This window comes from Bufo gargarizans, chromosome 4 (genome assembly GCF_014858855.1).
Source record: "Bufo gargarizans isolate SCDJY-AF-19 chromosome 4, ASM1485885v1, whole genome shotgun sequence".
Lineage (NCBI taxonomy): Eukaryota > Metazoa > Chordata > Amphibia > Anura > Bufonidae > Bufo > Bufo gargarizans.
In genome coordinates, this window is record NC_058083.1 from 460,561,379 (window position 1) to 460,576,549 (window position 15,171).

The 15,171-nt window shown below is 41.9% G+C and overlaps 1 protein-coding gene across 1 annotated transcript in view; it reads left to right on the forward strand.

Moving 5' to 3' along the window:
* The window catches only part of PLCB1 (phospholipase C beta 1), an 882,984-nt gene that overhangs the window by 530,016 nt on the left and 337,797 nt on the right, over nt 1-15,171 (forward strand). The window contains exon 11 of the mRNA XM_044292378.1: nt 10,828-10,985. Coding sequence (XP_044148313.1) covers nt 10,828-10,985 — 158 coding nt within the window. The remainder of the gene's footprint in view (nt 1-10,827; nt 10,986-15,171) is intronic.

Below are 15,171 nucleotides of genomic sequence, written 5' to 3' on the forward strand. Positions count from 1 at the left end.
CTCTAGTGCACACCTTGCACCTAAGTGGCCCAGTGATGAGCTGGACTGCATTACCAATTTTTTTTCCAACTGCTTACGAAGGGAATGATAGGCCCCACTAGCAACCTAACCAAAATTCCATAATAAAATCCAGGCCTGAAAATAGTCATTAGCAAATGACTTTTTGCTAGGGATACTCAGCTTTCCTGTATCACATCTCATCCAGCTTTCCCTGCAAGAGATATATACTTCCTGAAGCCTAGTACACATATGATAGGAATCTTGGGGAAATATAACCATCCCCAATCACTTTTCCTGTTACTGTCTCACATTAATATTGTCTAGATTCTCCTTGTGCCAACAAAATAGTTTTGACCTATGGAGGCTTGGACTCCTCAACACCAATGAAGGTGTCCTATGGTCCCTGGCATAAAGACATTAGCTGTGACCCACTTTTTTTTTTTTTTCAGTACATCCCACAGTTGAATTGTGATGTAGAGAATTTGGAGGACAAGTCAACACTTTGAACTTTTTCATGTTCATCAAACCGTTCCTGAACACTTTTTGCAGTGTCTCAGGACGCAATTTCCTACTGAAAGAATTACCACTGCCTTAAAGGGGTGCACTAGATTTACTCTTACACTACAGATAATCACAGACAAATCTGGCACACCACCAAAGGGGTGGAAAGCGAAATGATAATGATTTGATTGGTTGTTCATAAAAGGCAATACTTCCACACCATACTATCAGAATTCTAATAATTAAAATGTTTCTGGAGCATCTTATATCAAAGTTGACATTCTTCAGCAGTACATCCTGAACTCAGAAGGAACATAACTCTCTCTTGTATGTCAAACTCTGATAAGAAAACGAGGGAGCTGCTTACCTTGGCCTTGTAGCTATCAATACAGTGAGGAACAGAAGTATTTGAACACCCTGCCATTTTGCAAGTTCTCCCACTTAGAAATCATGAAGGCTGAAAAGGGCTACGGGGCAATTGCCAAGCAGCTTGGTGAAAATAGAAGAAGCTTTTCAAAATAAAAGAATTTACAAGAAAATAGAAGAGGCTAAAGATGACTGTCAGTCTCTCATAGACCGGGGCTCCATGCAAGATCTCACCTCATGGGGTATCACTGATGATAAGAAAGGTGAGGAATCAGCCTAGAACTACAAGGGAGGAGCTGGTCAATGACATAAAAAGAGCTGGGACCACAGTTTCAAAGGTCACTGTCGGTAGAACACTACGCCGTCATGGTTTCAAATCATGCATTGCATGGAAGATTCCCCTGCTCAAGTCATCACATTTCCAGGCCCGTCTGAAGTTTGCCAATGACCATCTGGATGATCCAGAGGAGGCCTGGGAGAAAGTCATGTGGTCAGATGAGGCAAAAGTAGAACTTTTTGGTCTAAACTTCACTCGTTGTGTTTGGAGGAAAAAGAAGGATGAGTTGCATCCCAAGAACACCATCCCTACTGTTAAGCATGGGGGTGGTAACATCATGCTTTTGGGGTGCTTTTCTGCAAAAGGGACAGGACGACTGCACTGTATTAAGGAGAGGATGCATGGGGCCATTTATTGTGAGATTTTGAGCAACAACCTCCTTCTCTCAGTCAGAGCATTGAAGATGGGTCGTGGCTGGGTCTTCCAACATGACAACGACCCGAAACACACCGCCAGGATAACCAAGAAGTGGCTCCGTAAGAAGCATATCAAGGTTCTGGAGTGGCCTAGCCAGTCTCCAGACCTAAATCCAATAGAACAGCTTTGGAGGGAGCTGAAACTCTGTGTTGCTCAGCGACAGCCCTGAAACCTTACAGATCTAGAGGAGATCTGTGTGGAGGAGTGGGCCAAAATCCCTGGTGCAGTGTGTGCAAATCTGGTCAAGAACTACAGGAAACGTTTGACCTCTGTAATTGCAAAAAAAGGCTTCTGTACCAAATATTAACACTGATATTCTCAGGTGTTCAAATACATATGTTCAGCAGTGCAAGACAAATACATTCTTTAAAAATCATACAATGTGATTTACTTATTTTATTTTTATTTTTTTTATTCTGTCTCTCAGAGTGGGAATGCACCTACAATGTGAATTTCAGACCCCTCCATGATTTCTAAGTGGGAGAACTTGCAAAATCGCAGGGTGTTCAAATACTTCTGTTCCTCACTGTAAATCTCTCTTGAGTATGTCAAACTCTGATAAGAAAACAAGGGAGCTGCTTACCTTGGCCTTGTAGCTATCTATACACAGAAACTGCCATGTCTTCACAGCTGGCTCATTCATTTTTCCACATATGCACAAGATGGAGGACATGTTTATACGAAATGGATTCTCATCCCTCACAAGTGGTACATAACAAAGTAACATCCACATCAATGTCAGAACTCAAAGTTTCCCAGCAAAACATTCTGCCAGGGCATCACACTATCTTTGTCAGATTGCCTTCATCACACAATGCATTCTGGTGTCATGTCTTCTCCCAGGTAAGTGGTTCACCCACATGGTCATCCAAATGATGTAAAAGAAAACGTGATTCATCACACCAGACCACCTTTATTCTTTGATCCATGGATTTTTGTATGCTTATGACCTGTCACCTGTGGACTGATGGTCCTTCCTTAGTTAACCTTTACTAGGTACTAACCACTGCATACTGATAACATCCCACAAGACCAACTAATTTAGAGTTGCTTGACTCACATCACAATTTGGCTCAGATCCTTACACTTTCTCATTTTTCCTGCCTACAACACATCTGCTTCAAGAACTGACTAGTCACTTGCTTCCCAATCTATCCCACCCATTGATGGGCGCCATTGTTATGAGGTAATCAGTGTTATTCACTTCACCTGTCAGTGGTTTTAATGTTATGAATGATCGGTATACAGTATATACCATTTTTTATGCACATAATTGTATATTGTGTAAGGGATAGCTCTCTCAGGGGGTCGCAATCACAGACTTCTCCTCTGACAACGGGGTTCAGGTCCTAAAGGTGCTTTATTTTGGCACTTCAGCACCATTACACACATAAACATTGAAAATAAACACCTGCCCGCCTGGGCTCTACCTAATACACGTGTTGTCTCTACCTTACCTATAGAGCGCCGTTCACACACTGCATTAGATCCGGCTTCCTCAGCTATATGCGGTCCAGCAGCCTCTAGGTTGTGACTACACCAGCACCCTTGGGAGGATATGGTCCAGAAGTCCTACCGACTCTGACTGTGTGACCCTCTTTCCGTAGGCATTGCTGGGCCCCCCAAACTTCAGACTTTACAAAGCTTTGCGGCCCCTCAGCCCTCCTGGCTGAGACCACACAGAGCCTCTCAGGCTTCCTCAGGCTTTCTCCCCCGAAGTCATACACAGAGGGTTGTTTTATCTCTCCTTGATCACAGCAGCAGGCCTCACCTGGGATCACCTCCAGCAAAAGACAATACATGTAGTGGAAGGGTGTGGATTGGCAGATCCCACTACCAAACCTATCCCCCAGCTCACATGAAATCCAGCCCAGAACAACATCTAGACAAAACTGTCTCAGCAAACTACACTTTGCTGAAACCACTGCAGCTTTCTGGATTTCAGTTATCTCACCCAGCTGAGGTATCTGGGTGGGATATACACGCCGCCCAGCACTTATACTGTACACATCACCACAATTGGCATATTAACTCAATGGGCTATAGGCAATCTGTCCTGTAAGTCACAGACCAATAATCAGGGCTGTGATATCCATTATAACATACTCTTCCATTGGGGCTTGGGGTTGAAGATTTGTCTCCGTGGAATAATTACCATCCAGATCTCTAAACGAGAAGATGTTTCATTTTGTTTGTAGCAAGCTGCCTAAATCATCGGGGTATACACTAATCTGTTCTCTTTTCAGCTGACACTCTTATATTCACGTTTTACCCTGTGTAGAGCATATAATTTTGGGCAAAACATTTGCCAAATTATTTACAGAGCATGCTATACATGCATCCAGCAAATACAAGACAGCTGGTATGTAATTGGAGGAAATTAATAGGTGAGAAACATGCATTTTAATATTGTCAGAATTAGACTTTGCTCCTCCATGTCATGAGAATCATAGTAATAAAATCAAATCATAGCTGGGAGTTGTCAAATGGGTCTTGGCTTTTCATTTTAAATGTGTGCATTCAGACCTTTCAGCTTGTATAATTCCATTTCTTATTCTTTTTTTCATTGTAACATTCAAGAAGCTTTTTTTATTTTATTATTTTGTCGTTGACATAGGTGGATTGTCTATGGGATAAGTTGGCATTTAAGTAGAAACGTTACTTAACTTCAACCTCTATAAAAAATACAGGAATTCCATGTACAGTTTTAGTTTTTTTTGCTCTGTTTATCATGCGGTATAAAAGTTAACTGTTATTCGGGTTAGTAGAAATATGGTAATACCAAATATGCATAATTTTGTTATTTAGAAGTTTTACTTCATTTTTCATGATAGTAATATATTTATGAAAAATATGCAATTTCGTATCATCATATTCATTCCAAGACCCATACATTTTTTTTCCATCAACAGCTTGTCAGAGGAATTGTAGATTTTACTGGTATATTTTTGGAACACATATACCGGATTGTTTGTACTATAAGACACACTTTTCCCCCAAAAAAATTGGCCAAAAGTGGCAGTGCATCTTAAAGTCTGAATGGTATTGACCGTTTCCATTATAGAAGTGTTCATTAGCATGCCGGAGGCACGGGGAGGTGAGGGCAGCGCATCACTGGCTGTACTCACCTTCTTCCAGGTCCTACTGTGCACTGTGTCTTGACCGCACACAACATCAGGATGTAGTGCACATAGGTGTGCACTATGACATGACACTGTGCACTGTCAGGTCACAGTACACAACTAGACCAGGAAGAAACAATGGAGCAGTGTGTCCTGGATCTGCAGCACTATCTGGAGCAAGTGAGGTAAGCTTATTTCTATATATATTTTTAACGTCTGATCTGAGGTCTGATGGTAGTTGTGGGGTCCAATATGAGGCTGACTGGGGCTGGAGGGGTCTGATCTGTGGCTGATAGGATCTGAAGGGGGTCTGATCTAAGTCTGGTAGTCTGGTGGGGGCTAGGGTGTCTGATTGGGGGCTGATCTGAGGCTGATGGGGGCTGACTGGGGATGTGGGGTCTGATCTGTGGCTGATAGGGTCTGATTGGGGATCTTATATGAGTCTGATAAGAGCTGATGGATCTGATTCAGGGCTGATATGAGGCTAATAGGAGGCGGGGGGTCTGTTCTGAGGCTGATGGAGGTTGGTGTGTCTGATGGGAGGTTTATCTGAGGCTGATGGAAGTGTGGGGGGGTATGACCGGAGGTATGATGAAAAATGAGAGTCTGATTTGGGTGTCTGATGAGGATTTTGGGTCTGATGAGGGTCTAATCTCTGATCTGATCGAGGGTCTAATCTCTGATCTGATCAAGAATGGGATCTAATTTGGAGGTCTGCTCTGAGGTCTGATGGGGAATGTATTTTTTTCTTCTTTTCTTTTTTTTCCTCCTCCAAATCCTAGGTGCATCTTATAGTTATATATTGTCTTTTTCAAATAATTTAGTGGGGGTTTAATGGAAAAACAACAAATCCATTTTTTTTTTTTACCCCATGAACTGTGTAGTTTCATATATTATTTTTTATTTTAACTCTAACCAATATGTTGTTAATAATGGTTGTGAAAACAAAAGGGGATTATTTTGGGGGATGGGGTTAACTAAACCTTATTTAACCAAGATTTACTTTTTTAGTTGAATTTTTTTTGTCCTGCTAGGATTCCAAATCATTATTGCCAGTGTGTGTCAGGTTGTGTAGGTTTTATTGCCAACATTTTAGGATGCACACTTAAACTTTTTTACCCCCTTCAGCCTCCATTTGTTCATGCTTCTGGCATAGCCAAATAGGCAAGTGCCTGTGACAGACTTAAGGGCATATGTTAGACCCCAGTTTTAGAGTCCTCTCTGTCTCTAAAGCTCCATGCTACAGCAGCGTTTCTGATCTCAGATGACTACAACTGGAGCCCAACCCTTGATCATTACTGACCTACAGCTTTTTTTTTTGTTGCATCCAGTTTTTTTAAAGCATAGTCACCTACAGTTTTCAATACAGTTGACAAAAAGGTATACCAATGTGCAGGGGCGGACTGAGAACCCTCAGGGCCCCCGGGCAAAATAAATCAAGGGCCCCCTTACAGGCCCCACCCATGTTCTGCTGCAAGCCCCACCCTTGTCCCGCCTCCATGCCCCGCCTCCAGCCACACCCTACACAATCTTTAATAAGATTTCAAAGTTAAAGTGACACAAAAGGCACCCAGACCACTTCAGCTCATTGAAGTGGTCTGGGTACAGTGTCCCTTTTGCAAATCAAGCTGCAATGTTCTAGAGAAACTGCATTGTTTACGTTCCAGCAATAAGTCAGCCTCTAGTGCTGGCAGCCACCTGAGGGCTTCCTGGATTAAAACAGACCTTTGGTCTGGTATCTGACGCTGGACGTCCTCACACCCTGCATGATGACCTCCAGGGTCAAATTTTTCCCCATAGGAAAGCATTGATTCAATGCTCTCGTATGGGATGATCTAATCTCAGTGTCCATTAGTGAGCCTCTGTTAGAAGCAGTGTGGGCATAACTACTGTGAAGGGGGCACATATCTGGGCATAACGACTGTGAAGGGGGCACATATCTGGGCATAACTACTGTGAAAGGGGGGAGGCCCTTCACAGTAGTTATTAATCCCTTTCAGCAGTCCCCCCTTCAGTGAATGGGGGACTGCTGAAAGGGGTTAATAACTACTGTGAAGGGCCTAGCCGTCTGGGCAACCCCACAGATCATCCCCCACCCACCTTGTACTTGTTCCACTGATCCGCTACTTGCGGGCTACATGGGCATGAGTTCAGTCACTTCGGTGCGCAATCCCATGAGACCCGTGACCTACAGCGGCAGGTCTTGCGGGATCACGCGCTGCAGGACGGGATTGCCTACCGAAGTGACTGAACTCATTCCCACGCAGCCCACAAGTAGCGGAACAATTACAAGAGGGGTGGGGAATAGCCAAATTAAAAAATATTTTGAACCAAAAGGTGTTATGGGGGCTCTGTGGATGGCACTGTTGTGGGGGGGGATCTGTGGATGACACTGTTGTGGGGGGGGATCTGTGGATGGCACTGTTATGGGGGCTCTGTGGATGGCACTGTTATGGGGTGGATCTGTGGATAGCACTGTTATGGGGGCTCTGTGGATGGCACTGTTATGGGGTGGATCTGTGGATGGCACTGTTATGGGGGCTCTGTGGATGGCACTGTTATGGGGGCTCTGTGGATGGCACTGTTATGGGGGCTCTGTGGATGGCACTGTTATGGGGGCTCTGTGGATGGCACTGTTGTGGGGGGGATCTGTGGGTGACACATATATAGCCCCTTATGTTATATATGTGTCATCCACAGCTCCCCCCATAACAGTGTCCCTGTGAGTGAATGATCCCCAATACAGGGACTGGGGGACGCTAGCTACCAGGGTGCAGAAGAAGGGTAAAACGGGTTGCAGGAAACGCCGTCCAAGAGCTACGTGACGCACTTCCGGTGCCGCCATATTTTGGCTCCAGATTTAAGTCTCTGGTTGACTTCCGGTGAGTGTAGCAATGACAGTGAGAGTACTAATATGTCTGACTACCGGTTCCTGATTTTACACGTAGGAGGAGCGCTGGAGGTACAGCAGGTTGGGGCACAGGGGCAGGGGAGTGACAGGGCTAGTATGGTGGGCTGTAGTGATGGGGATTAGCTGGCCTTATATATGGGGCAGGGCACAGAGGTCATTAGACAGGACAGCTCTATGAACACATTGCAGATTAACCCTTTCCTGCTACTGCCATTTTCCATCTTTGCTTTTTACTCCCTGTCTTCCTAAAATGTTTTTACCTTTCTGTTCACATAGCATCTGTGGTTGTAATGGCAGTGGGGCCCTGTTCAGTCACTGTAGTCTATTACACCGGGCCCCGCTCACTGTAATACTAATATTCATATGTGAACAACTTGAAATACTCTGCGATCCTCTCCCTCTCCCTCTCTGTACTCACAAACTCAGTAGCAGGCCGGGCAGCAGCGCAACTCACTGACGTCACGCGCCTGCTCCTCCCACTTTATGAATGAAGTAGGAGGAGCAGGCGCGTGACGTCAGTGAGTTGCGCTGCCGCCCGGCCTGCTACTGAGTTTGTGAGTACAGAGAGGGAGAGGGAGAGGATCGCAGAGTATTTCAAGTTGTTCACATATGAATATTAGTATTACAGTGAGCGGGGCCCGGTGTTATGTTATTCTGCGGCGGGCCCCCATCCCGGCCGGGCCCTCGGACCATGTCCGAAGTGCCCGACCGGTCAGTCCGCCCCTGCCAATGTGAAATGGTCGAAAATATTCCAGTTGGGCACTCTCTCCTGTGTTGTGAAGGTTTGGATTAGCTACAACAGAGAGTTATAGGGAGTACAGAGGGAGCACACTCTGATTCCTTTGCCTAAGTGGACTCAAAGGGCCCATTACTATATGGGAAATAAATAGTGAGGGTCACTGGTAAGTATTTATTAAACTCTTAATACATAAATCTCTTTAAAGGGGTTGTGTCTCTTCAGCAAGTGGCATTTATCATGTACGAAAAGTTAATATAAGCCACTTACTAATGTATTGTTATTGTCTATATTGCTTCCTTTGCTGGCTGCATTATTTTTTTCATCACATTATACACTTCTCGTTTCCATGGTTACGACCACCCTCCAATTCATTAGCGGGGCCGTGCTTGCAAACTATTGGGAAAAGTGCTGGCCTGTCTGGTGGCCGGGACTGTGGGAGCTCACATAGGCAAGCACGGCCACTACTATTGCAGAGTGGCCGTAACCATGGAAACGAGCAGTGTATAATGTGATGGAAAAATTAATCCAGCCAGCAAAGGAAGCAATATGGATAATAGCAATACATTAGTAAGTGCCTTGTATTAAATGTATTTACCTAATAAATGCTATTTGCTAAAGTGACAAAACCCCTTTAATTAAATAATAGTTTCACTTTTATTGTATAGATAGATAAATAGATCGTTAGATAGAAGTGTAATGCCATTGGCAATCAAACAGGTTGAGATTAAGGAATAGATATTTTTCATCTGGATCCAAGAACTTCACATTACCTCTCTGATCAGCTTTCTGCATAATTAGGTTATTATTTGTGAGACAGATTGAGTAACTGGTTGACACTGATACATAGTTACATAGAAGAAGGATTGCAGAAAAAGACCAGATAGCTCATCTAGTTTCCCCTTTTATTATTTTGTTTTTATGTTTATCTTCCGATGGATATAGGCTTACGCGAGGCATGATTAAAAGGAGCCTTTCACCTCCCTTTCAGCCATTAAACTGTTAACAGCACCATGTAGGTGTCACACATTGTTTCCCAAACAAACTTTATCCCTGACCTGTCTGTTGTGTTCCTTGGTTTTCATGATGCTGTTTGATCAAATGTTCTCTAACAAACCTCTGAGGCCTTCACAGAAAAGCTGTAGTTATACTGAGAATAAATTACACACAACTAGACTCTATTTACTAATTAGGCTACTTCTGAAGGCAACTGGTCACACTGGAATTTTTTTTAGGGGTATCACAGTTTTTAGATTTGTATTTATCAAACATTTTGAAAACCATGTATCATTTCCTTTCACTTCACATATACTTACTACTGTTGGTCTATCACATACAATCCCAATAAAATGTATTTAAGTTTGTGACTGTAATGTGAAAAAATGTGGAAAAATTCAAGAGGTATGAATACTTTTTCAAAGCACTGTATTTCCTAAGCACTGAATGGACCCTTGTGTAGGCACTGTGGGGTAATGGAGCAACAGCGTTATTTGCACCTCACTCATATGCATGTACATTAGGTGTAGTCCTATTGTTGGAATATGTTGCAATATTGGACTTCTTGGCTAGGATACTTATCTCATTGGTAGGGTTTTGTCTTACAATAAACTCTGAAACATAGTACACAATCTGTATTAAATGCAAAATATACACCCCTCCCCATGCACATAAGTGTATTATCGGCTAAACCAACTGACAACTGCAGGTTTGGCCAACAGTCTAATGTATATGCAGAGTTCCTAACTCCCTCCCGACAGATGATGTTGGGGAGAGAAGGATCGGGCCAAGTAAATATTTTTACATGATGCTTTTTTTGTCCCAGGAGATAAGCTGCTTCCAGAAGTGTCTGACAGTGGCTTTCCTCCCTCTCCCCAATGAATACACATACCATACCAAACCAAAGGTGTATGTGTATGGGGAAGTCAGAAGTTTGCCCAACAGGTATTGAATGTGTATGGCAGATTTTACTAGCGCATTTGATGCCCAAGTCTTAATGAGCTTGATAGCCCTTTATATACAAAATTGAGAAAACATAGCAGCAGGTCCATAAAATCTTTTCCCTTATTAGATCACCTTAAAAGAATAACATCCAAGTAGTACATCATGGCCTACACATTTCAGACAGACACATGCTATCCTTAGTGTTAGCATTTTTTTTCCCCGAAATGCGTTGGCCATGATATACTTCTTGAATGTTATGCTTTTATTATGATATCATAAAGTAGAAGATTTTATGGACACTCCACTGGATTTCCTCTGTTTGGTACGCTGTATGCAATGTCCTATATGTGTGGTCAGATACATTGGAGCTACAGACTTGGTGAGCTGGACTGGCTTCCTTTTCTTATTACTAATATCCCTTTATTATACCTTCAAAACAAAATATCTGATAATACATGTATTTCATAATTGCTCTTTCATTTTTATTATATTTTAGCTGGGCAGCTGGCAGGTAACTCCTCGGTAGAGATGTATCGCCAAGTGCTGTTAGCTGGATGCCGTTGTGTAGAATTGGATTGCTGGAAGGGGCGTACCGCAGAGGAGGAGCCGGTGATCACACATGGGTTTACCATGACCACTGAAATATCTTTTAAGGTACAAAGCTTCTTTCGAATTAGATATAGTAATTATATTTCTCTGGTCATAAATGTCATTATGATTATGCCCTTTTCAAAGCAGAACATTATTACAGAAGTGTATAAAGATAAGGTTCTGTTATATGGCATGCACGTTAGAACTGTTCTGCTTGCTTCACATGAAAGTAATTAAAAGTCACTGCTGGTTTCTTTGTATGTCATGGTGAGACAGCCACCTCTATAGCTTAGCTCTTAATTGTCCATGAGAACTCTGCTGAAAAGGTATTGACATTCCCTTGCGCAAGTCTCTACAAAACCAATAACTTTTAATTAAGATGCCACCACAGTGACCAGGATGATTCAAGAATGGTGAGAAATAGTTACATAACCTTCAACATGTTTTAATACAATTGTACGAAGATGTGGAAATAACATCTTGGTAATGGTCTTGGATTCAGACTTACAGCATTTTCTAGTGCAAACACATATCTAAAAGGGGTTGTTTCATCAGAGAGAAACCCTGTAAAACTGCGGCCCTTGGGGCAATCGGTTCTGCTCTCAGTGCCCCAGGTAAACAGATGATTTTGCTAAGAAAAGTCATGGCTGATCGCTCATTTTCTCTACTGCAGCCTTAGTAATGTTACATGTTCATCCATGTAACTGAGTCTGTAGAACAAGAGCCGTTCATATTATAATAATAATAATAATAATATAGAGCAGCTCTCCATTTTGGTTCATAATGGGGTTGTTCTTGAAGCCCAGTCGTATTTGGGCCGTATCTAGTATTGCATCTCACCCTATTCACTTTAATGGGACTAAGCTGCAATACCAAACACAGCCCATGAACAAGAGTGGTGCTGTTTCTGGGAAAAAATACATGGAGGGAAATGTATTGCCTAACTAGAAACGGATACATACTCGTATACGGAACCATTCATTTTAATGTCAAATAAAGAGGAGTAAGGATCTATATGAAATGATCTGAAATGCGTAGACTTGGATGTACATGTTGGATTTTAAAGCACTTATTTATTAAAGCTTGAACACGTTGTTTGGAAGCTGGATTTCTCCTCTTTATTTGATATTGTTGATCGCTTAGTTCCTGGTGTATGTCCGTGTCTTCCTCCAACACAAGACCAGGTGAGCCTCAACAACCCTCTTTACGAATTAATTTCAATCGGTGCGCAATAAAAACGGAATGTATTCCGTATGCATTCTGTTTCCGTATTTCCGTTCCGTTGAAAGATAGAACATGTCCTATTATTGCCCGCAAATCACGTTCCGTGGCTCCATTCAAGTCAATGGATCCGCAAAAGAAACGGAACACATACGGAAATGCATCCGTATGTCTTCTGTCTCCGTTCCGTTTTTGCGGAACCATCTATTGAAAATTTTATGCCAAGCCCAATTTTTTTAATGCAATTACTATATACTGTATGTGCCATACGGAAAAACGGAACAGAAACGGAAACACAACGGAAACAAAAAAACAAACAACTGATACGTAAAAAATGGACCGCAAAACACTGAAAAAGCCATACGGTCGTGTGCAATAGGCCTTACACCTTATAACTAGTGTTGAGTGAAGCAAGCTTTGGATGCTTTATCCGAAGTCGATTCGTTCAGAAATTTGAAGTATGGCTACATGCACATGACCTTATGTGTTTTGCGTTCCGGATCCATTGTAAAAATGCCTATCCTTGTCCGCAAACTAGAAAAAAATAGGACATGCACTACGGAGAGGACATACTGATGCAGACAGCACATAGTGTGCTGTCAGTGTTTTTTGCGTACCCATTGAAATGAATGAGCCCGCATCCTATCCGCAATAAAAACGTAATGGACACGTAAACAAACAACATTTGTGTGCATGTAGCCTTATACTGTACGGAGATCCGTCTGTATACAGTCCAATACTGTGCAGAGACTGATCTCCTACATGCACAGGACCGTGTGTATTTTGCGGTCTGCAAATTGCAGATCTGCAAAAAAAAACAATGACATCCGTATACCATTCGTTTTTATTTTTGTGAATCCAATGTAAAAATGCCTAAAACAGACAAGAATAGGACATGTTCTATTTTTTTTGCGGGGCTACGGAACAGACATACTGATGCGGACAGCACCATTTCATTTCAATGGATCCGCATCCTATCCACAAAACAAACGGAACGGACACGGAAACAAACAACGTTCGTGTGCATGTACCCTTAGGGCTTGTTCACACGACCGTATGGCTTCTTCAGTGTTTTTCAGTTTTTTGTTTCAGTTGTGTTTCCGGTTCCATTCCGTTTTTCCATTCCGTTTTTCCGTATGGCATATACCGTATACAGTAATTACATAGAAAAAATTGGGCTGGGCATAACATTTTCAATAGATGGGTCTGCAAAAACGGAACGGATACGGAAGACATTGCGGACCCATTGACTTGAATGGAGCCACGGAACATGATTTGCGGGCAATAATAGGACATGTTCTATCTTTGAACAGAACGGAAAAACGGAAATACGAAAAAGGAATGCATGCGGAGTACATTCAGTTTTTTTTGCAGAACCATTAAAATGAATGGTTCCGTATACGGACTGTATACAGAACTAAAAAAACGGCCCATATACAGAACGAAAAAACATTTGTGTGAACGAGCCCTTATTCTGAAGTTTTGAACGAAGCGACTTTGTCTGAAGCTCACTTTGCTCAACACTACTTATCTCAGTGGAAGCTCCAATCCTGGTTTTGGCTCAAAATCACTGATGGAAATCACCGACAAAAACACTGATGTGTGAATGTCTTAGGGTTCATGTACACAACCGTATGTATTTTGTGGTCCGAAAAAATGGATCCGCAAAAAATACAGATTGCATCCTGTATTTTGCAGAACGGAATAGCTGGCCCCTAATAGAACAGTCCTATCCTTGTCTGTAATGTGGACAATAATAGGACATGTTCTTTTTTTTCCGGAACAGACATATACGGACATACGGAAATGGAATGCACATGGAGTAACTTTGCGAACCCATTGAAATGAATGGTTCCACATACGGTTTGCAAAAAAAACTAACGGACATGGATAGAAAATACATTTGTGTGCATGAGCCCAAATCGTGAATGAACGTATCTGTATGTTTTTGGATTGTGGAGGAAACTCACATGCAGATGTTGTGCTTGGTCAGATTTAAACACCCTACCTCAGCGCGGCAAGGCAATAGTGCTAGGCCAGATTTTTAGCATTAAAGGAAATGTGTCCCCAAAACATTTATCTGCCATTTAACCCCTTCACTACCGAGTCACTTTTCACCTTAAATCCCAGGCCGATTGTTGCAAATCTGACATGTGTCACATTATGTGGAAATAACTTTAAAACACTTTTACTTATCCAGGCCATTCTGAGATTCTTTTTTCGTCACGTATTGTACTTCACAACAGTGGTAAAATGAGTCAAAAAATTTCATTTTTATTTATAAATTAGGGACATTAGAAGGCTTAAAAGTTTAGAAGCAAATCTTGAAATGTTTCAGAAAATTTCCAAAACCCACTTTTTAAGGACCAGTTCAGGTCTGAAATCACTTTGTGAGGCTTACTTAATAGAAACCACTCAAAAATGACCATATTTTAGAAACTACAACCCTCAAGATATTCAAAACTGATTTTACAAACTTTGTTAACCCTTTAGGTGTTCCACAAGAATGAATGGAAAATGGAGATTACATTTCCGAATTTAACTTTTTTTCCAGATTTTCTATTTTAATCAATTTTTTCCAGTAACAAAGCAAGGGTAAATAGCCAAACAAAACTCAATATTCATTGCCCTGATTGTGTAGTTTACAGAAACACCCCATATTTGGTCATAAACTGCTGTACGGGTAGACAGCATTGCGCAGAAGGAAAGGAACGCCATATGGTTTTTGGAAAGCAGATTTCACTGGGATAATTATATTCAAGACTGATTGTAAAAACTTTGTTAACCCTTTAGGTGTTCCACAAGAATTAATGGAAAATGGAGATTACATTTCAGAATTTCACTTTTTTTGGCAGATTTTAAATTTTAATAATTTTTTTTCCACTAACAAAGCAAGGGTTAACAGCCAAATAAAACTCTATATTTATTGCCCCGATTCTGTAGTTTACAGAAACACCCCATATGTGGTCGTAAACTGCTGTACGGGCAGACCGCATTGCGCAGAATGAAAGGAGCGCCATATGGTTTT